At 50.3% G+C, this 20,186-nt stretch overlaps 1 protein-coding gene and 1 long non-coding RNA gene across 2 annotated transcripts in view; one reads left to right on the top strand and one right to left on the bottom strand.

Annotated features, from left to right (window-relative positions):
- LOC135447704 (uncharacterized) overlaps positions 1 to 5,294 on the bottom strand; it is a 28,013-nt gene extending 22,719 nt beyond the window's left edge. The window contains exon 1 of the long non-coding RNA XR_010440254.1: positions 5,162 to 5,294. This is a non-coding gene — a long non-coding RNA (uncharacterized LOC135447704). The remainder of the gene's footprint in view (positions 1 to 5,161) is intronic.
- Positions 4,930 to 16,050, top strand: FGF16 (fibroblast growth factor 16). The gene is made up of 3 exons (XM_064712793.1): positions 4,930 to 5,270; positions 11,466 to 11,569; positions 15,096 to 16,050. The coding sequence occupies exons 1-3, from the start codon at positions 4,994 to 4,996 to the stop codon at positions 15,339 to 15,341; spliced, it is 627 nt and encodes a 208-aa protein (XP_064568863.1). The 5' UTR covers positions 4,930 to 4,993; the 3' UTR covers positions 15,342 to 16,050.
- Positions 16,051 to 20,186: the final 4,136 nt, after the last annotated feature.

Consider the following 20,186-nt stretch of genomic DNA (forward strand, 5'->3'; position numbering starts at 1 on the left):
CCCCCTCACAAAGGAGATTGCCCTGTTTATCTGCCCGGAGAGCTCAGACATTCCTTGCATGTGCAGCACAGATGGTCACCACACCACAAAAGGCAGAAAGGCTCACAGTGGACGTGTCTGGTTTCTGGATATACAGAAACCTGGTCAGAGCTTCTGCTCCAGCAGGGCTGCTATGCATCCAAAATCCCAAACAAATGCAGAAAGCCATCAATATCCTTTGGACAACAGCTCTTGGTGGAAAAGGAGACCATCCAGGGAAAAGGAGCTGAACAGTGACCTTGGTTGTGTCTTAATTAATTAGTGTACATAGATTGTTGTAAGATCCCAAGGTGGGAAGTGCTAAGGAAGCAGAAGTATTATTTGTTAAAGCTCAAGGCTCTGTTGTTTCTTTTCCTCAGATATTCTTCACGTCTGTTTTTGCATTCATGGCCATTGCTACTTCAAATTATTTCAGCTGTCTTGCTCTTTTCTGTACCACATGGAATAGCCCCAGGCAGAGGATATGCAGTATCTAGTAGCTCAGATACTGGCTTGGCTCATTGCAGTTATTTATCTTATTCTTTTCTAATTTATTTACTGTTCGGATCCCAGTCCTGCTCTTCCTTTGATTTTATAGCCAGACACCAAATGTGGCTACTCTCCATGGACAGAAATTACTCTGACAGTAAATGCCATTAATATTTTTACTACCTCACTAAGTACACTTCTACAGCATGTGGAAGGAGTCTGCAAGGTCTGTTTTAGGAAACTGGGTATAAAAATCATTAGTAATTATTCTGAAAACTGAAAGAGCAGTTTGGCAGTAGCCATTTTAGTTCTCAAGGTGGGCAATACAAACTGTAATCAAAGAATAAACTTGGGGAACTGAAAATCAACTGAAACAAAGCTGAGCAGAAAGGTAATTTTGTAACACTCTTATGTTCAGTGACACAAACTGTGCATAAGTTTTTGTCCTCCTTTTAGAAATTACTGAGTGCAGAACTGTGTTCTATGTCATAGATAAAAAAATCACTGAGCTTGTTTCTGCTTTTGGAGGAGTCATTCTAGCTTTCAGTACTTAAAATACATCCCTCCTTCTCTTCAAAAACACAGGGCACAAATCTCTGCTTTTTTCCTCAGCTTAGTAAAAACATAAATAAACCAGGAAATTAAAGACAAAAAGAAAAAGAAAAAAAGAAAGATGAGAAAGATACCTTTTCCACATCCTGTTGTGCCTAAATAGAACATGTTGTAGCAGCATGTAGGATTTCTCAATAAAATGTATCGCGGGACACTTCAAAAGCTGACCATAATCAGGAGAGTTAAGTGAGGAATGCCTGCTTGGATGGGGGATTGTGCTGCTTTTGTTATACATTAGTTAAGCACGAAGGTTTGTGGGTTTTTACTTTATCTTGGATTTTACTGTAGTGTAATTGAACTCTGTTACCTTTTTCAGTTTCCTAAGTGTTCCACTAAGTGCTTGTGTGGATTTGGGTTTAAGGATATTGTAGACAGATCCAGAGGAGATTGAAGTCAGTGGCAGAGGCCTCTGCAGAGTTTGGCTAGTCCTGCCCTGCGGAAACTAGGTCTTCCTTCTTCCTAATCCCCCTGGGATCAGCCCTCAGACATGTGCAGAAATAAGGATTCCAAACCATGAATTTGCTATGGATCCACAGGCAAACCTCACACTTACATCAGCAAAACCAGGTTTCACAGAAAAGTGTCTTTGATTGTAATAGGATCATTCACTTTACATTAATCTTATGCATTAAATTCATAGCCTTTACAGGATTACATCCCTAAGAGTAATTCCAGGTTTGGGGTATCCTGTCAGTTGTGTCTGGCCCCTCCCCATCTTGGACCTCTGTCAGTTTCACCAAAACACAATTTATTTCCTTCAGTTACCTCATCACACCTGAATCTTCATACAGATACTACAGCAATAAAACCGTAATTTTTGCATTGGGATGCTTGAACTCCTCAGACAGTGGTATCTCCATGTAACCAAACATGATAAACAAATGGTCAACAAACTCACTTCGGTAGATTTTACTACCTCTGAAACAGCCTATACTTCTATAAAAAAACAAGTTTTTTAAGGCTTCATGTGTCAAATTCTGCATCAATGCCCCTATAATGGCCACAGCTCTGACAGAAAAACCACCCCAAACCCCATTTAAAAACCAGGCTCCTCATCCACTGCAGACACATGACAGGCGTGTCACATCCCTGGATCACAATTTCCTTCACGTCTTCACAAGAGAACGCTGCCTGGGGCTGGGGGAAAGGACCTGCAAGCAGGGACCATTTTAACCCTCCCTCTGGGGTGATGTGGGGAGCAGCACCTTACTGAGGGGAAGAGACCTGCTGAGGGGAGACCCAGCATGGCGGGAACCCAGCTGAGGGCAGACCCAGCATGGCGGGAACCCGGCTGAGGGGAGACCCAGCATGGCGGGAGAGACCCACCATGGCGGGAACCCGGCTGAGGGGAGACCCAGCATGGCAGGAACCCAGCTGAGGGGAGACCTGCCATGGCGGGAACCCAGCTGAGGGGAGACCCACCATGGAAGGAACCTGGCTGAGAGGGAGAGACCCACCATGGCGGGAACCCAGCTGAGGGAGAGAGACCGGCCATGGCAGGAACGCAGCTGAGGGGGGGAGACCCAGCATGGCGGGAACCCGGCTGAGGGGAGACCCAGCATGGCGGGAACCCGGCTGTGGGGGAGAGATTTTGTCCCCATGGCAGGAGGAATCCACTGTGAGAGAGACCCTCTCCAAGCTGAGAGACCTGCTGAGGGAAGACCCGTCATGGCAGAAACCTCCTGATCGGAAGAGACTTTCTGAGGGGAGAAGCATGCTAAGGGGAGATCCACCATGGCGGGAACACTCTGAGGGGGAATCTACTGTGGGGGAGACACATTGTGGGAAGACTCACCATGGGATACACTTGCTGAGGAAGAAACCGGCTAAGGGGAGAGACTCTCAGGGGAGACCCACAATGGTGGGGTAAGAGCACATCCATAGTGTGGGAGACACTCTCTGAGGGGAGAGACCTGCCATGGCAGGAACCCCCTGAGCAGGAATCTACTTGTGAGGAGACACCCATTGGAGGGGTGGTCTATTGACCATGGGAGAGACTTGCCAAGGGAAGAGATGCACTGAGGGGCAACTCACAATAGGGGGAACACACTGAGGTGGAGATCATTTCTGAGGGGGGAGACTCGCTGAGGGAAGACTCGCCATGGCGGAGACCCTCTGAGGGAGAATCCATAGCGGGAAGATACTCTCTGAGGGGAGAGACCCATTATGGCGGGAACCCACTGAGAGCATATCCACAGTAGGGCAGACACTCTCCAAGGGGAAGGACCTGCTGAGAGCTTAGATCTGCCATGGGATGGACTTTCTGAGGAAAGAGACCTGATGAGGGGTCCCACTGAGGTGGGAACCCCCTGAAGGAAAATCCACTGGGGAGAGACTTTCTCAAGTGACGGACCTGCTGAGTTCTCTTCCACCACATGGTAGACTTGCTGAGAAGAGACCTACTGAGAGAAGTTCCGAGAGAAGATTTGATGGAGAAGAGATCCGCTAAGAGGAGAGACATACTGCAGAGAGATCTGCTGAAGTAAGAGACCAGATAAGGGAACAAACCCGCTGAGATGAGGGGGACCTGCTGAGGGGAGGGAGGAGGATACCCGTGGGGCAGACCCGCTGAAGTGGGCATCACTGATGCCTCAGCTCTGCCCGCTGATGCCAGCTGGGGAAGCCGCTGCAGCAGAGAGGGCTGGTGGCTTGAGGGCAGTTTTGGGTGCTTGCGGTTATTTGTTTGTGGGGTCTCCGTCCCCTGGCGTGGCACGGCAGAGGGCGCGGGCGACACCCCGCTCCAGGGACACAACAATCCCAGCCCCGGGCCCACCTGGGCACCCTCACTGGGCCCAGCGCCCCGGGGCGGCGCGGCGCGAGCAGCAGCGCCGCCTGCCGGGCAGGGCGAGGGCGCTCCCTGCCCTGGGTCCCTCCCGGCCCGTCTGTGCCCGCTTCCCGCCGGTTCCCCCGCTCCGCTCCGCTCCGCCCCGCCCGGCTCCGTCTGTCTGCAGCGCGGCCGCAGCTGCCGGCACAGATACGGTGTCGGCGGGCCGGGAGAGCGCGGAAACACCTGTTTCCAACATGGGGAAGGTGGGGAGGGAGAGCGAGCGGTACTGCCCGGCCCCGCCGCCGGTTCCCTCCCCTCCCGGCGGCTGTAACCCGGCCGTATAGCCCGTGGGATCGGCTTTCAGAAAGATCGTATTCCGTTTTTACACGTTCGGCTGAAAAACGCGTCTCGACCCTCTCCTCACGTGTTGTGTTTTTCCACCGTGTCCGTTCCGGGGGGTGGCGGGTGGGGGGCACGCTCGGGGCTGAGGCGGTGGCGGCACCGACGGACCTGGGGCTTCCGACAGCCCCGGGGCCACCGACCCACCCGGGGGCTCCGACCGTCCCGGCCCGTGCGGGGTCTGGGGTCGCGGCTGCGGGGCCGAGCAGGGCCGGGATCGGGGCCGGGGCTGCCGGCGGTGCGGGAGCGGGTGCGTGCGGGGGCTCCATGATTTCATCGTCGGCTGGCGGGGACCTGCCAAGAGCTGTTACGCCTCACTGCGATGTGTAGCTTTTTCCTGCCATTTCTTTCATAATAAAAGAGGGAGTGAAGCGGGCTCTTTTTTTTTTCTTTTTTTTTTTTCCCCATTTTTTTAACAGGAAAAAAAAAAAGCCAAATGCATCAGAGAAGGGGGGGAGGGAAGCAATAGCCAAAGGGGATGCCAGTGAGGTGTGGCTTGCATTTAAATATCCAATATGTCAATGTAAGGGGAGTGTGTACGTATATAAAGTGCAGTTCGCATCCGACGGCGGGACACTGGATCCAGCGATGGGAGGCGCGGGCGGCGCGGGGCCGGGCCGGGGCCGGCAGCGCGGGGCCGGGCGGCCGCAGCCCGCGCTCTGAGCGGCCGCTCTGCCCGCGCCCCCGGGGCCGCTCCGCTCCGCGCCCATGGCCGAGGTGGGTGGCTTCCTGGGCGCGCTGGACCCCGACCTGCACGGCTTTCCCCCCGCGCTGGGCGCCGGGCTGCCCCTCGCTGACTCCCCCGGCTTCCTCAACGAGCGCCTGGGGCAGATCGAGGGGCGGCTGCAGCGGGGCTCCCCCACCGACTTCGCTCACCTCAAGGGCATCCTGCGGCGGCGGCAGCTCTACTGCCGCACCGGCTTCCACCTGGAGATCTTCCCCAACGGCACGGTGCAGGGCACCCGGCAGGACCACAGCCGCTTCGGTAAGGGGCCGGGGGGTGCCCGAGCAGGTGCCCCGCGCGCGCAGCTAATTACCCCGCTAATATAAATCATCCCGGGACGGATATAATTGGCCTCCTAAACAAATGCGCTCACTCCCCAGCAATGCGGGAGTTTTTATTTCCAATTTCCTACTCTCCCGGCGCTCAGCCTTTCTGCAGGTGCACTAAAACGTGCCTTTGCAAGAAAAACTAAAAAAAAAAAAAAAATTAATAAAGAAAAAAAGAGGATGGTGACCAGCTTTAGCTCTGCCTCTGAAGTTAGTGGTGAGGGAGGCAAGACAGAGACGTTCCTCGCAGGAATTTCTTGGAAATTCCTAGGTTGGAAAAAGAAATTCCTTGCTTTTTTTAGTTTTTTCCTTTTTTTTTTTTTTTCCCGAACTCCTCCTTCTTTCTGGCATTTGCAGATATTTGTGAGCTGCTTTCTTTTACATGCATGACTTTGATTAGAAGAGCGTCTCCCCAAAGCGGGCAGGGATCTGTTGGCTGGAGGGGTGTCGGGAGCTGGGTTTGGGAGGGTTGTTGGAAAGGAAAGGAAAGGGGGAAGCTGAAGAGGGAAAAACACTTAAGGGACCTCGGAAAGAAAGAAGATGGAACAATAGGCAGAGCACCGTGGATTTACCTTGCTGCCCGGGATACAGCTGGAAGAATGCCGTGCCTGTATCAGTGGCATACAAGAGCGGTGATCTCTAATGAGACTATATGTAATCTTCAAAAAATGCATCCCAAGCCACAGGCGAAAGAGTACAGTCAGCTTGAGCACAGTCAGAGAAATTCCCGCTACTCCAGCATCTAGTGCAGGTGTCTGTATAAGCTATCAACAAGTCCCATGCCACTGATCTCAGCTATGTTGTCAACAGGTTGCAAGTCGTGCTCACCAGACTTTTTATAGTTTTCAAGTGATTTAACTCCTCGGTGAAAGGAATTCTTTTTTTGCCTTTACTTGTTTGCAAGCAGTCAGTTCTGATGCTCCGGGAAGTGCTGCCGCTGCTATTGTTGGAGGTGTAAGGCAGGTTTTTGGAACAATTGGGGAAGCTTATCTTTCCATAAACACCAGGTGTGTGCATGGCATGTCCCTGCCTAAATCAACAAGAAAGTCATAACCCGCGGGTCAGAGTCAGGTACTAATATGCTCGTGGGGCGAGCGTTCTTTAATTACCTCCTGAAAACACCCATCTTTTAACCTTTCATGCTGTAACACACGATGGGTTTCTACGTTCAAAGAGTTGAAAGCAAACCCATTGCATCTGGTTGGTTTTAGTTCAAGCTGCCACGTAGTGTTTCTAGTCTATCAGTTCTTTTTCCTTACCTTTGTAGAACTAAACAGCCAGTTTCAAATGGCAGCATTTGTTTCAGATCCATTTTTTATAAAGATTGAGTAAAGCAAGTATATTTTCCAGCTTGGAAAAAACATGTTAGACATGCTAAAACTTTTCGTGGATTTTGCACGCTGAAGTTTAAGTCACACAGTGATTTCAATAAATCGAAACATTGGCATTCCCTAAGTGTTTTAGCAGTCCACATCCAGCTCCGTAAACTAGACCAGACTTCAGATATTATAGTTTTCTGCTTCAGGCTTTTCCCAGAGGCGGTGTAAAATAAATAGTTATTTGTTGTAATTGCAAGACAAAGCCCCAAAGGATTAGACTGGAATCCTTGCGTTCAGATCAAGTTGGACTAAGCCTTGCTTCAGCAGAGACTCAAAGCAATAATGTATTGGCACACAGTATTCACCATCTGCGTTCAGTAGCCATGAATATTTAAATTCCAATGTTACTGGTATGGTTCATATTAGGATGTCATGTATCGATGCATTCCTAAATTTTGCATGCAACAGTCAGAAAGAAGTAACTTATAACAGGAATAGGCAGCCTGAGCCATTCTGGGGACTCCAAAGCTGTGGTGAGGGGTGCAGAGGTAGATGAGGGATTCAGGGGAGCACTTTAAAGCTGCCTTAAATCTTGAAGCACCTGGAGAAATACTTAGAAATCCAGGATCAAGCCCACGTGGCTGGAAGGTGCCTGCTGGTACCATGAGCAGATCATTAAGGTGCTCCATGGATGGCTGGGATGCCCCAGCCCAGGCACGTGTCCAGCTGCAGGTGGGATGTTGGGTAGAAGCAGACTTGGCATCCCCATCTCTGAATTTGGAAGGGATTCAGGAAAGGACAAGGTGGTATCTGCACCCTCCCATGCACAGCCATCCCAAAAGCTACCAGATGTGCAAGACATCCACATCTTCCAGAGAGGGAAATAGCCAAAGCCCCCTGATGCAGTACAGTCCTAAGGTCCCAACAGTGAGGGTTAAAAGAAGAGATTCTTTTTTACCACAGCATTTGGGGGTGTGACTGTAGGACACGGGGAGGTGCTGGCATCATCCACCCCCACTGCCTGAGCAATCACTGGAATTACTGCCTCTTATCTGTCAAGGACTGGAGCTTTCCTAAATCACACCTGTCTTCTGGAATGTGATATTTTATACTTCTAAAAACACAGATTCTTGCAAGAACAATGGAGTGCAGCTTATTTTTCCTAGAGGAGCTTTAATGCAAACTGTGGAAAAGCCCTCTAGGTTTCTTGGAAGAAAGCTCATTCTTACACTACAGAAGTGCCCAAATTCACTCTCTCAACTGGCAGCTCTGGCAAGGTCACCCCCAAAAGGATAAAGTGTTTTCCAAAATGTATCTCTCTCACTGCATCTACTCTGAACCTTTCTCTGCAAAGAAATAAAGGACGATCCAAATCTGGAGGGGGTCTGGACTGGCATTAGCACCCCAATGACAATCCTGCTCAGAATGAAACTGAGAGAAATTTGCCAGGGACATCCCTGCCAGGAGGAATTGCTCCTTGTCTGCCTCACATCTCTTTTACAGCAGCATTAAAGAAGTGAACCCAGCAGTGCTACCCACTGCAGTGGAGGAGGGAAAGAGGCCTTGAGGTTGCACTGCAGATGAATAAAGGCAGAAAACAAAGCTCTTCTGGGGTACAAACCTGCTCATGGATATGTTACACAGATTCCTAGAGAAGCTGCTGAGACCTCCAGAGAAAGTTTGGCTGTAATTTTGACATTCAGACCACAGTGCACCTGTTGCTGAACAGTTGTTGAGGTTTTTAGCTGAAGCTTTAGGTTTGTAGCCATTAATACAACATCTGATGTTTCTGTACCCCAGCTCCTGAATACAGTCATGTAAGAAGAGACAGGTGCAGGGAGCTGAATTTTTCTTTGAGGGATGGTTTAGAGTAAGGCGAGAGTGTGTGGGTCTGGCCATGGCAAAGCTCAGGAGATTATTCAGTGCTTTAGTGGTAAATGAATCCAGTCAGAGTCTTAATCAGATCTCTCCAAGTCTTATCTGGAAAGACTCAAGGAACAAAGAGAATGAATAATCAAAGTGAGGAAAAAAAGAAAGGCAAGTCCTGGGGGAAAGAAAAAAAGAAAGCAAAAGAAAAAAACAAAGGCATGTTCTACCACAAAAACACACCGCTACAATTGGAAAGAGAATTCTTGAGCTGGCCCCAGTGGCCACTCCCTGTGCTGCTGGGGATCAGATGTACGAAGCTGCAATTTTGTCTAGAATTGGAGTGAGTTAAGGACAGGATGGATATCCGCCCACATATTTTCAGCCTTCACTCTGTCTCCTGACTTTTGTGGGTTCAAGTTACGTTCTTAATGCTCTTTCAACATAGTCATCTTCCATGCATGTCTCCAAGTGCCACTCAGAGATCAGAAAAGAGGAGCACTACAAGGGATGTTGTCAGAAGAGATTGTCATGGGCACGTCTTGGAAGAAATTTCATTTGCAAAAACCCGTATGTACCCAGCCTGCACCAGGTGAGGGATGTCTCATTGCTGCTCAGAGAAGGAAGATGCTGATGCTCCTCCTGGTTTGGTCCTTCCCAGGTCTTTGGAGACCTGGATTGATGTGCCTCATACAGAGCATGCGTGTGGGCATACTCAAGAAAAGATCTGGATTCTCCTGCCTTAGACATCCCTCAGTTTCTCAGTGGAACCAGCAACATTTTCCTGCTTCTCAGAAGTGACAGGAGACAAAAAAAGTGCTGATGCTAAGGACTGCATCTATACCTGCAGGAAGGTCCATCTACCATTCTCCAGTTACTTGACATGTTTCACTTGACTATTCCTTTGTCTCCAGCCTGGGAACCACTCCCCCATTCCTGGGTGTATCTGTGTATTCCTGCTTTACTTTTTACATTCCCTGTAGTTGTACATCTTTCCTCACTCCCTCTTTTTCAAATAGTGGCTGTGCTAATTTCTGGTCTGCAGATGGGAAAAAGCACTCAGCAGTTCAGTAACTCCCTCCTGTCAGAACTGGTGGGTAGTGAAGGGAGGAAACCACCCCTCATCTGCACCTCTCTCCTCCCTGTTTGGGATTCTTTTCAGCTAAGAAACCACAACAGCTACTGAGGAGAGCAGAGCCAGGGTCTGTGTCTGTCTGGCTTGGAAAGGCTGCCTTCCTTGCCTGTGCTGCCTTTTCCTGATGTTTCTGCAGGCAGGATGTGTCCCAGGCCAAGATGTGTAGCTGGGTATATTTCAGCCTGTAAAATATCTGCTCTGGTCCATAAAGTGTGTGTTGTGGTGTTTGTTTCCCTGTTTGCCTCCAGGCCTTCCCACTCCCAAGTCCATATTTTGTGTCCCTTAGCACCCAGGGAGGGCTGGGTTAGATGCACAAGCCCCAGAGCAGGCCAGGGAAAAGGAGGGCAGGTCTGAGGGTAGGGAGGAATTCCTGCAGCCAGCTTGGCTGCCAGCACCTGGCCATGAGTCTGCACTGCACTAAGTGGGTCAGGGGTGTCCATGGCTGTCTGTGCTGTCCCGTATTTAGGCAGTGATGCAGTGTCATCTGAGAGTGTCACATCCATGCCCCAGGCTGGGGGTGACCCAGAGCTGTGGCTGCCACTGAAGTCAGCTGGCTCAGGTGGCCGCTTGTCACGCGGTGCCTTAAAACCAAGGCAGTACTTCTAAGAGGAGCTCTGGGAGGTAACCTGATCAGAGCATCAATTGCCCAGGGCTGGATGTTTTGGGAGCTAAATTAGGAGAGCTGGAGCCATGCTAAAGGTTAGAGCAACTTTCCCCTCCAGTCAATGGAGACATCAGATGAGATGAGGAAAACCCTCTTCCTTCTGCCTCCCAGCTAATTAATCCTGCACTGGACACTGGCAAAACTGTGACCTCTACATAGGTAGTGAGTGAAATCCATAATAACACAGTCCCAGCACTCCTTTCAGAAATTCTTCCTGGGAAGATTGAAGGTCCCCACCACTTGTGGTGTTGGGTAGGGGCTGCTTGTTTTTAAGTGCTTCACCAAAGGTTCTCCTGTTACAAGTCTTCCCCCCATTGAAACAGCTGCAGCTGTGGGGGTGCAGCAGCCAGACCCTGCTGTTCCTTTGCAGAGGAAATGAGGCTGCCACCATCATAGCAGGCTGCAGCCCATGGTAAAACAGTTGCTGTTGCAGGGCTAGGGATGGCTGGGACAGATGCTGCTGGACTGGGAAGAGGCAGGAGGCTGGGACAGGCAGCAGGACACAGGGGGCAGATTCTGGCAGTAACAGTGGCAGGGGGTGATGGAGAATGGACTGGCATTTCCCTGGCTCCAAAGGCTGCAGGGGAAGATGCATTTTTAACCTGTGTGCTTTGTAGCTGGTTTTTATCCCTATGGCTTGTATATACATTTTGGGTTTACAAGTATCCCACTGGAGTGTCAGGATGAAGACAGTCCTCACAGACATCTCTTCTAGTGCTTTTCACTTCTTCTTACTGAACCCATGACTTTAAAACCTGTAGAACAATCATCTTATTCTAGAAGACTAAACAACACTTATTTTGGTGAAGAATAAAACCTAGCATGGTAACAGCCTTCTGACATTGCTAGTGACCAGGCCCAAGCTTCTACATCTGTCTTCTTGGTGATAATTGTGAAAAAAATCCAAACCCAAACCAACAAAACCTTGCAAAGCTTTTCTCATTAGCAAAGACAATCCCTCTTAGGCAACTCAAATTCACAATGCTGGGGAGAAGCCCAGACTGGAAATCAGAAGATTGCACACAGATGGAACTATAGAGTTAAGAACTGCATTGTTACTGGGAATGGCTGGTTTGTTTTTGTTGCTGGAGCCTGGTGTTGTTTTTTTTTTCTCTGTATGATTTGCAGGTTTTTTTTCTTTTTTAGGGATTTTGGAGTTTATTAGCCTGGCAGTGGGGCTGGTGAGCATCCGTGGGGTGGACTCTGGACTCTACCTCGGCATGAATGAGAGAGGCGAGCTCTATGGGTCGGTAAGTTCAGGCTGGGCTGATTCCACCCTGTCCCAGTGGAGCCTGAGGCCTCAGCTGTGCCCTCCACGTCCTTGGGGTGCCAGTGATCTCCAACCTACCCTTGATGCCACTGCTGTGTTAACATAAATGAAATACAGGAAATTGGGTTTGTGGGAGCCCCCAGTGGTGCCCAGCCCCCAGACATCACACTGAGGTTTTGCCTTTCAGAAATGGTGTGGCAATGGCCAGGTAAAGGCAGGGGGACATTTAGCAAAAGCCATGTTTGTTAATGTGTTTTCCCAGCCTGAGTAACACATCAGTTGTGTTCACCTCTCATGGTCTGGTTTGCACCTATCTACAGGTCTTGTCTTTGTGTTACGGCTCTTTAACCAACAGAAGCTGAAATTGTAGCCTGAGTGTTACTGTAAAATTCTCTGTAACTCCTTTTAGGAGTTTAGGGCTGCTGTTCATGGTTTCCTAGAAGTGCCATTTTAGGCTAAAATTTTCCATGTTTTGACTAAAAACCCCAAGTGTAAACTCGTTAAGTGTTATGACTTGCAGTCAAAATGCCAGGTTTTAACAGCTGGGCAGAGGTGCTTCCTACAGGTTAATTTAACTCAGTTCCTAATTATTTAGCTCAATTAAGGGTGGATCACAGTAAAAATAAAATTAAATCAAATAAACCAGTTTTAAACCAAAGCAGAAGGCAGCACTTCCTCTCACCATCAGATAAGCTTCAGTGTACAAGTTAAAACTCATGTACTCTGCATACACAGAAGCTGTAAGGAAACCTTTGACTGGCAAACCACGAGTTTAGCTCATTTTTCCTTGTCCCATTTCCACCTGAGACTGCCACAGACCTTCCACCATTTAAGACACAGCTGCTGATGTTTGTATGAGATAGTTGTCCAGGGAAGCTGTGGCTGCCCCATCCCTTGCAGTGTCCAAGGCCAGGCTGGATGGGGCTTGGAGCAGTGTGGGATAGTGGAAGGTGTCTCTGCCCAGGGCAGGGATGAACTTTAAGGTCCCTTCCAACCCAAACCACTGTAATTCTCTGATCATCAAATGCTGCATGCACCAATAACTGTTCTTTTCCCACCTCATTTCTGTAACAGCTTCTGCCTGGCACAGCAGTTAAATGCAGACAGAGTGGTTAAATTAAAAACATGCAAAATATTAAAAAGAAAAATCACCAGGATTCCATAAAACACAAAATCTCCTGAAGCACACTTCAGAAAGCAGGGCTAGAGCAGCACCTATCCTGTCAAACTCTAAGGCTGCTCAGCAGCTCCTGGAGTTTCAGCTTTCACTCGTGCCTGCTGGAGAACATGAGCCCATGCATGCCCCCCTCTTTGCCTTCAAACCTTGCAGCTCTGATTGTGAATCGAGTTTCATGATGGGTTAATTAAACTCTAGATCCCGTGTTCATGTTACAACACAGAAACAGAAATAGGGTAACATTTTACAGCACTGAATCTGGAAACAGAATTGACCTGAAGACAGTCGTGGGAGCTGTCCCTGCCCATGGCAGGGGTCTGTAATGAGGTGATGTTGAAGGTTGTTTCCAACCCAGACCATTCTGGGATCTTGTGCACCAGGCAGGACACTGCAGGGACACACTCAAAAGGCTGCTCCAAACTGCTGCCGTCACGAGCCAGGTCCCCAAATAACCCTGGAGTTTTAAAATCTGGGACACGTGGGTTGTACAATGATGGCTTTTGGAACTCAAAAGCCACTACAGTATTCTTAATTAAAGGTCCATAAAACAGCGCCTGACAACAGCATTAGCATTACAATGGTATTTTGGGAGATCACAGTACAGCGGTATTTTTAAATTTTCAGCAAGTTTATTATTTCCCTCTGTGCCAATTTTGCCTGATGCCTGTGTTGATGCAGCCAGGGCCAGCCATCCCCACAGCGACACGTGGAGTCCCCTCAGGACACTGAGCTTTTCCGCCTGTCCCTGTTGACCTCGTGCCAGCATTGCTGTAAAGCTCCCCAAGGATTTCAGAAATGCCACTAATACTTAGGGCAGCAACAGTCCCAGGCAGCACCTTGCCTCTGCCTGTGTGGTGTCAGGTTCAGTGGGGACATCCCAGGGCTTGGAAAGGAATAAATCACACCTTGCAGAATCACCCCAGACTCGCCAAACATTTTCCACAAGCACTGTACTCCAAACTGCCCAGTGCAGCACGGGGGAATGGGGGCAAAGCAGCAGCCAGAGTTCAGGCAGTCATCAGGTTCCAACATATTCCAAGTAGATGGCATCTGAGAGGAGGGAAAAAAACCAGCCTGTATTTATTGACAGAGCTGGGAAGAGAAGCCTGCAGTTCCCTGGGTCTCAGATGGCCAAGGCTGTGGCCTAGGACTTTTGGAGGGCTCACAACTCACCTCAGGCTTTATTTAATTAGCAGCAAAACATTGAAAACAGGTTCTGAGCACAGGTGAGCTCCTGGATTGTGTTACAAAACACATCTACTGCAAGCAGTAACATTTACTGAGCACTCAGTGTGCCTCGGAGGGGACACATTCCCTGCCCAGATAGTTTACAGTGGAGGGACAGTGGCTGTAATATTAGAGCACTCTACATTTGCAGGCTGCCCTTCAGCTGAAAGGGCTCCAGTCACCCTGGCAGTACCCCTGTGGGATGGGATGGGATGGCTGGACCCTCTGTGACAGCACAGCAGGGCTGGCAAAGCCACCTGTGTCCTTGTGGGGCAGAGGGACAGCCTTGCTCCCCAGTGCAGCCAGGCACGTGGAGATGGGAGGGAGAGGGAAGGAGCACTGGACATGAATGACAAGTCCACCATCAAACAGCCAAGAGCCCCCAGCTGTAAGGGCTGGATGGGAAGGCTGGCTGTGGCTGTGGTGACACCAGTGCCATCTGTCCCCCCATGCCAGCGTGGGATGCACCAGCCACACACTTCATCACATCACCACCCTAAAGATCCCTGGGGTCTGACATCCCACATTCCTCTGGGTCTTGTTACAGCCTCCCATCACAGCTCACTGCCATTCCAGGAGGTGAAATCCTGAGCAATGCTTTCATTCCCATCTCAGTGCATCCACCTGTGTGCCCTGAACTTCCAAAGCAGTGCCTGCTCCTGTTTTGCTGTTTAGAACCCTTCAGATGTGCTGCCTGCTGCTTCTCCCATCCAAAAGAGGGGATCTGGGGTGTGTGGTACCTTGCAGAGGGGTTCCTACAGGGGGATGTGTCCCTGCCTGGTGGCACAACCACCCCAGCAAGCTGAAACTCACACCTGGACAGGTTTGGGGCTTTGTTGTGTGCCTGTCTGATTTACTCATAGAGCACCTTTGCAAAATCCATGCCCACCTTCTGCTTTTGTCTCCTTCCTCCTCCAACTCCAGAGGTCCTTGGGTGTTGACTTGTGCCCATTTCCAGCTCTCATCCCGAGCAGCACAGTCCTCATCCTCAGGGTAGCCAGGATAAGGCAGTGGGGAAAACACTAGAAAAACAAAGTAAGGAATGGTGGCCATGTTTTCTCTTGTGCCTCTTTGACACGAGTGTCTGTGTTCCCCACGGCAGAAGAAGCTGAGCCGGGAGTGCGTTTTCCGCGAGCAGTTTGAGGAGAACTGGTACAACACGTACGCGTCCACGCTGTACAAGCACCCCGACTCGGAGCGCCAGTACTACGTGGCCCTCAACAAGGACGGCTCCCCCCGCGAGGGGTACAGGACTAAGAGACACCAGAAATTCACCCACTTCTTACCCCGGCCTGTGGACCCTGCCAAAATCCCTGCCATGTACAGAGACCTCTTCCACTACAGGTGATGGCTCCTGCAGTGGCGGTGTACATACTTGGGCTCCCGAGCTTTTTCCCAGAGCACTCTATTAATAGTCATTCCATCATTCCTGTAAGAGTAGATGACCTAGGGAAGCACTTACATTGAATTCAGACACTGCTGTTCCTCCTTGTTTCCAGTGTATATCGAACCTGGGTTATTTATGGGGCGGGGGTAGGGCAAGGGAGGGAACCCTACATTTAATCTTCCATTTTCGTTCACTTTCGTTACCCGGTTGCTGCAAGAGAGGCTGAATATTCAATGTTATGGTTGCTTAAAGGAACGAGCAGGTGAGCAAACCTGATCACTGGGGAAAAGAAAGCCCCAAAACAACCTAAAAATGAAGAGAAGAAAAGAAAACAAAGACCACAGAACTGCTGCAGATGTTGCTGCTGAGCTGGGATAGATCCCTGCTAAGGAAAAGCCTTTGAGTGGTGCCCTGCTTAAGCAGCCTGGGAGTTTGCTACATGGATGATGCTCCATGGACTGGTCCTGAATTGTGGGGTTCTTCCTGCTGTTGGGGTGGGAATGGGGCAAGGAACATTATTCAGATGTAAGCATGGATACTGTGCATAAGGACAAAACTATTTATAAAATGTATATGATATTTATTTTATATATTTATTTATTTCAAAATAATTTTATTTTTAATGAGAGATGCTATGACCGGATTTTCATCAGGAAGAATAAGGTCCTACTGAAACAGGAAAAAAAATGAGTTTTAAGAGCTTATCGGCAATAAAATTGTCTTTATATTATAGATTTCTCGCTAGCCCTTTTTTTTGGCACTCTTCAACAACTAACCTGGTATTTCCCCAGCAACATGAACAATAAATCCACCTCTGAAAGGGCTTTGTGCAGTAAAGATCAATTGCCTAAGCCCCAAACTCCTGCAGGAAGATGACATCAAATCTCAGGTCTGGGAAACACCAGCTCGGTCTCCTTGGAGCATCCATCCCTGTGGATTTACTGTCCTGCTCAAAGCCAAGAGGAGAAACATTTGAAGCATCTGCTGTGTTTTGGATGGACCCTTCAGTCCTGCAACAAAACCATCACATCTTGCATGAGATTTACCTGCAGCACCATCAAAAATCCATGGAGAAATAGAAAGCAACAAGAGCAATCTAAACCCCCTCACTTTTAGGCAATTACGGTGGATGAGGGTGACCCCCTGCTGCAGGCAGTGCTGGGATGTTCATGGCTGTGGGGCATTTCCCTCTGCAGAAGCTGCCTGGTCCCACAGTCCTGTCACCTTTCCTCTGCCTCCAGCTGCAAACCTGCTGACTCTTGGCAGGCCTGAGCCAGCCCCATATTCCCAGCTGTGCCCAGCAGTGCCAGGGAGCAGAGCTCTCCTCCAGTCAGGCCAGGCCAGGGACACTCATGGGGGAGCTTGGCTGTGCCAGCACAGGCCCTCAAGTGACTCTTGTGCCACATCTGCCCTTGCTGCCTGCTTGGGATGTCACAGACCTGCAGGGAAAGCTTCCAGCAATGATGCCAGCTCGTGTTCTGTGCCCTGTGGCCAGCAGAGAGGGATTTCAGCACGGTGGGAGCAGGAGTGTGTGGCTGCAGAGGCACAGGCACTTTGCAGCACGAGGAGAGGCTGACAGCAAGCAGGGTTCTCTGGAGTGTGCAAAAACCTGAACAACTACAGCTGTGCTGGCTCTGGCTTCTCCTTATCACAACTGCTTTGTCCACAGTGTTGTTTCTGAACCTCCTCCTTGCAAAACACTCATGGTAACACCTCAGCTCCTTCATCTCCAGCCTGGGAATTCCCAGGACATTTTCACTGACCTAGAGATGATCCACACCAGCTTCTTCACGAGCTGCATCACTAATGGAGCAGCAGCTCTAGAGGCCAGCTCTGCTCCCCACTGTCTCTCACCCTCTCTGCTGCCACCTCCCACGTCCCTTCGCTGTCCCAGCGGGTCCAGCAGCCACCAGACGACAGGCTGGGGTTGGCAATGAGGAGATTACAGGAGCTTTACCTTCAATGATCCAGACATGAAGGAATTTAATCCCGTGTTTGAAATAAAAAGAGTTTATTTAGCTTCTTCCTCTGAGTCACTGCCGAAACATCTCATCCCCGGCTGCCGTGCCGGAGCTCCATCGCTCACGAGACGCGTCCTCAGGTGCACTTTTGACCTTCCCCTGCATCAAGGGAAATCCCTCAGCCCTGGAGCCCTGCTTGGCCCCTGGGATGATCCTGCTCCTTCCATCCAGGGCTTTCTGTTGTGCTTGAAGATAAATCTGGTGGTTATGATCCTGCTCCTTTTCAAAATGAAGGTCCGAACCTGATCTCAGCAATGCCAAGTATATTTTTTACCAACTCCAAAGGGAGATGATTTGGCCCATGGGGGCAATGCTGGACTTGTTCTTCTGATACCCAACCTCCTGCCACAAAGGGACACACAGGTACCAGGGATGCTGTAAAACACTTTTGCAGGATCTGGGTTCAAGAAACTCATACTTGCAAAAAGCAAAATCCACAAAGAATTTATTGGAAATCCCTTGGTAAAGGCTAGTGTCCTGTCCTGTCCTGTCCTGTCCTGTCCTGTGTGGGACATTCACTAAATGGGGAATTCAGCACTGCTAAATCCCACCCAAATGTTTCTTTCACATGAATTTGCATTGTTTGGTTCTGGTTCAGCAAAGCAGCTGAAGATGTGAGTGACCTGAGTGAGCTGGGAGCTGAACAGCAGCAGAGGGAGCCACCACAGACATGGGGTGCATTCTGAGTGGCACAGGAGGGGGCTGTGATGCACAGTGGGTTTGTGTGGGCACACTCATCTCTCCACCCCATCCTGTCCTCCTGCTCCAGCTGCTTCCCCACCTGAAGATTCCAACTGCTCCTTCGGCCTGGAGGCGTTACAGGGCTGGCAGATGGACCTTGCTAGGAAAGTTTGAGAGGAAAACACGTTTGGGTTGCTTCAAGCTAACAAAATCTTCCAAGTCAGCAAAAGGAAACAGTGTTTGGGGTCTCAGCTCATGTAGATTCCATAGGATTCAAAGTCACAACAGCCAACTGGAACACTTCTCTCCCAGGGGAGGCAGCGGCTGGGGCAGGGGGTGGCTGTGATCCCCAGGAACCCCTGAGCCCAGAGCTGCTCTGCACACAGGCTGTGGGTCTGGAAACACCACAGCAAACGGGACAAAGGCGTCTCTTCAACCTTCTCCTTCCATCAGGAGGGCTGGGCCGGCTCTGTGAAACATTGTCTGGGACAGCTGTGCAGAGCAGGAGGGAGGAGGCTCCAGCAGAGGTGGGGAAGTGCTGCAGTCTCACTATGGAGGGTGCAGAAACAGAGGGGAGCTGCCTGGGAGAGGCCAACGAGGAGCCAAGCACAGCAGTAATTGCCTTTCTCCCTGGCCTTGGCTCATGATCCAGGGCACAGGATGGATTGGATTGTCTGCAGACTGGCATACAAGTGCCAATGTCCATGTGCCCTCAGGGACATCCCCATGGAGACCTTGCTGCCTGTGGGTGGAATGCCTGGCTTGGGGCTCCTTTCTCCAAAGGGGAAAAGCAGAGGAGGCCCCAAAGACTCACCTCCTGTGGAGAGAGTGATGGAGAGCCCAAAACTGCAGAGGGAATCCAGAAAGAAGAAATCCAGAAACTGCTGGAAGGCAATGAAGGTGTCCTGGTTGTCCCACCTGGATGGATATCCAGAGATGTGCTGCTGCTGCTGCTGCCAGACTTTGGCTGAGATGTTTCTGGAAGGACACCCAGGGATGGAGCATTCCTGAAGGAGAAGGGCTGAAGTTTGTGTTGGTGTGGACACAAAGACACCTGCACCCCTTGGATCAGTGCTGGTTATTGCTTTCTCCAAAACTGCCCCAGAGCTGCTGAATTCTCATCGTGGAGAACACCAAGGCTGTCACCTCACACCTGCACTGGGGGTGAGCAGGAGCCCTGGGAAATTAATTCCAGGGATTCTCAGGCTCTTCCCTCACTGTGCCAGGAGGTGTCTGGCACCGAGATGCCACCAAGCAGGGCAGGTCACCACACCAGACATGGCCAGGGCCTCTCTTCTCCACTGCTTGTGGGAATGGGGAGAACCCAGGGGAATGGGAACACTGAATTCCTAAAGCAGCTGGAGGGCCTGTGGGCATGGGGAGAACCCAGGGAAATGGGAACACTGAATTCCTAAAGCAGCTGGAGGGCCTGTGGGCATGGGGAGAACCCAGGGAAATGGGGAACACTGAATTCCTAAAGCAGCTGGAGTGCCTGGATCGGGGTTTGAGGGGTGCCTCAGGTACCAGTTCCTGTCTCACCCATTCTCAAGCAGGGTCTGTGCACACAGGGCCAGGGTGGTGTTTGAGATCAGACCTTGGAGGGGCTGAGCACAGACCCAAGGGGTGACCCCACCTTCCCTTCTCCAGGGCAGTGTCCCCACTGGGGCCACAGCCCCTTCCAACCCCTCCAGTGCCCCCAAGCCACCCCTGGGGAAAGCAGAGCAGGAGCTGGGGCTGCATGGAAGGGTCACCCACAGGATGAGCTCAGCCCACTCATCCCAGCCACACACAGCACGGCAGGAGCTGGTGCAGACCCTTCACAGCAGCACAGCTTTGCCAGAGCCACATGTGGAATTATTCTGGTGCCCAGGCCTCCTCCCCAGGGTGGGTTCCACAGCACAGAGGGTGCACAGGGGGTTATTTGACACCTGAGCAGGTCTGGGAAGTTCAGACACCACGTGGTTATTGGTGCTGGGGCTGCAACACCAGCTTTTTTCCAGACTCCTGCAGCTGGGAACATTTAGGATGTTTGGCTTTCCATAAACATTGAAAATCTATCCAACTTCAAAACTGTTTTTTGCTTGAACTGATGAATTTAGTTTCA

The sequence above is a fragment of the Zonotrichia leucophrys genome, chromosome 4A, assembly GCF_028769735.1.
Source record: "Zonotrichia leucophrys gambelii isolate GWCS_2022_RI chromosome 4A, RI_Zleu_2.0, whole genome shotgun sequence".
Classification (NCBI taxonomy): Eukaryota; Metazoa; Chordata; class Aves; order Passeriformes; family Passerellidae; genus Zonotrichia; species Zonotrichia leucophrys.